The 2101-nt window shown below is 35.7% G+C and overlaps 1 protein-coding gene across 1 annotated transcript in view; it reads right to left on the bottom strand.

Moving 5' to 3' along the window:
• Window positions 1-1878, bottom strand: part of LOC119675112 (angiotensin-converting enzyme-like) — a 3341-nt gene extending 1463 nt beyond the window's left edge. The window contains exons 1-5 of the mRNA XM_038086299.1: window positions 1824-1878; window positions 854-1752; window positions 448-793; window positions 156-379; window positions 8-86 (exon numbers count right to left, since the gene is read on the bottom strand). Of these exons, the coding sequence (XP_037942227.1) occupies window positions 8-86; window positions 156-379; window positions 448-793; window positions 854-1752; window positions 1824-1856 (1581 nt within the window). The 5' untranslated portion in view covers window positions 1857-1878. The remainder of the gene's footprint in view (window positions 1-7; window positions 87-155; window positions 380-447; window positions 794-853; window positions 1753-1823) is intronic.
• Between the last annotated feature and the right edge of the window lie 223 nt (window positions 1879-2101).

Here is a 2101-nt window from a genome sequence, read left to right as displayed (position 1 = left end):
TGTAGGCATTGCCTCGTTGGTACTCACCAATGTTTAGACACACTGCGCGATAGATTTGATAACCCAAAAATTCACCAAAGATTTTTCTGACAAAAGAATGTAAAAATTTCTTATTACACTTCCACTCCTTTCATTTTTCACTTAGCTGAACTCACTTGGTACTTCTAAACTGATCCACTATGCCTTCATAAAATTTGTAAGGCATGTCGTATGTACTGCCTTCTTCGTTCTCTACTGGCTTACCTACACCCATATACTTCTGCATTAAGTTCCAATAATGACAGTTGATGTCTGCTATGCTTATATTCTTATTAATTATATCCACCCAAAGTTTTTCGTGCACAAAGTACGTGGGAATTGTGAGTAAACTGTGCACTGCCTATAAAATTTATAATTTCCGCATAATTACACATAATGATGGTATTAATCGTTTCACCATATACTTACAAGGCGGTATAGACGATTTGTGTTAAGTAAATCATCATATTCATAGTCCTTCAATAAGCCTAAGCGCTGTTGTAGATGTTTCGGTGTAGACACTGACAAAATTACTGCCTCTCCTAATGCATTGCCAAAGCCGGGGCTTGCTTCCTGATTTAAACCGACGCTCAAGTTATTTTTTGCTAAAGCATATTGGATCGTAGACACATCTCCGTGGGTTTGTAATAGCTTTTTATAATAAACTTTGGGGCAATAATTCATTTCAATTTCACCAAAATCAAATATGCGTGACTTGCAATCTGGACCTCCACTTCCAGGTTCCATTTCAATAAAATGATCATGCATGAAATTTCTAAAAATATGAAATTAATATTTGTTATGCTTAACTTAAGTAACTGAAGAAGAAACTCACTCTGTTAAATTTTCAAAGCCAATCGACCCAAAAAATCGCGCACTTATATTTACTAAATCAAATGGAGAAAAGCCAGCATCATCTAATTCGGATTGCAAATTTGGCAACTTATTCTCAGGGAAAGGATTTCTCAGCACTGAGTCCTTCTTCCACGATTGATACGTGACTTGCTCCATGAGATGATGTGGTATAAGGCCAGTTGGCGGGATTATATCTTTACCATACTTAATGCGTAATACATGACGCAAGTGTGCATGCATTTCTCGATAAAATGGACCTATAGTTTCCATAAGGCCTTCTAATTCAGTAAGGAAGTTTGTGTCTTCGTATTGATCATACCAATACTTAGATGCAGTTTCATTAGCTACTGTTAAGTTTCTATAGTAATCAATGTAGTAATGAAAAGCCTGAATTACGTCCAAGGGTAACTTGTTGCGCCACTCCCGCCAATAATATTTTATCTCATTTAAATTATCGCTGTTTGTAAAAATCGTTTTAATTTGGTGAACAAAGGCCATTTTACATTTTTGTGGTTCTTCCTTTTTACACACCCACTTGCGACGAGACATACCCTTAAGTAGTTGCGTGGCGCGCTTAAACTTATGATCAATGGGCGGGTAGCTTGCCCCTCTCAAAATAACTTGAAACTGCCGCTTCAATAAAGGATCGTTAAAATTCTTCCAATCATATTTTTGCATAGTGTCATAGAATTCGCGCAATTTTTCACGCATTAGTATCTCCGGGCTTAAAGTGTCATCGGCGAATCTACGATAAGCGGTCGCGCTTTTCCAGTAGACATCGTCAATTCGTTGCATAAGATTTCTTGCGGACTCCTCATCGAGTGTGTTATTTCCAGTTGTGATATTTTGACCTTGAATTAGGTCAGTTAATGCTAACAGCTGCAACATATGATAAAGGAAAGAATATTATTAAAACAATCTTTGAAATTTTATAGCCTAAATTATTTTACCACTGTTATCAGAAGGAACTGATATTTAAGCATTTTGTTTCTCAACTGAACTAAAAGGTTCCACTGCAAAACTAAAACTGAAAGTTTTCTTGATCAAAATATCAAAGCAAATAATTTGCTTGATTCTTTCGTTTCAATTACAATCTGTAGATAACCCTTAACCCCACCTGCGATTAATTTTAGTTTTCTCAAAAGTATTAAAATTTGACTGAAAACGAAAATGAAATCCGAATCTTCTTTTTGATATTCTCATTTATTAGGTAAGGTTAGTTCAGATC

Source organism: Teleopsis dalmanni, chromosome 2 (assembly GCF_002237135.1).
Source record: "Teleopsis dalmanni isolate 2A chromosome 2, ASM223713v2, whole genome shotgun sequence".
In the NCBI taxonomy this organism is placed as follows: Eukaryota; Metazoa; Arthropoda; class Insecta; order Diptera; family Diopsidae; genus Teleopsis; species Teleopsis dalmanni.
This window is presented reverse-complemented; position numbering and strand designations above follow the sequence as displayed.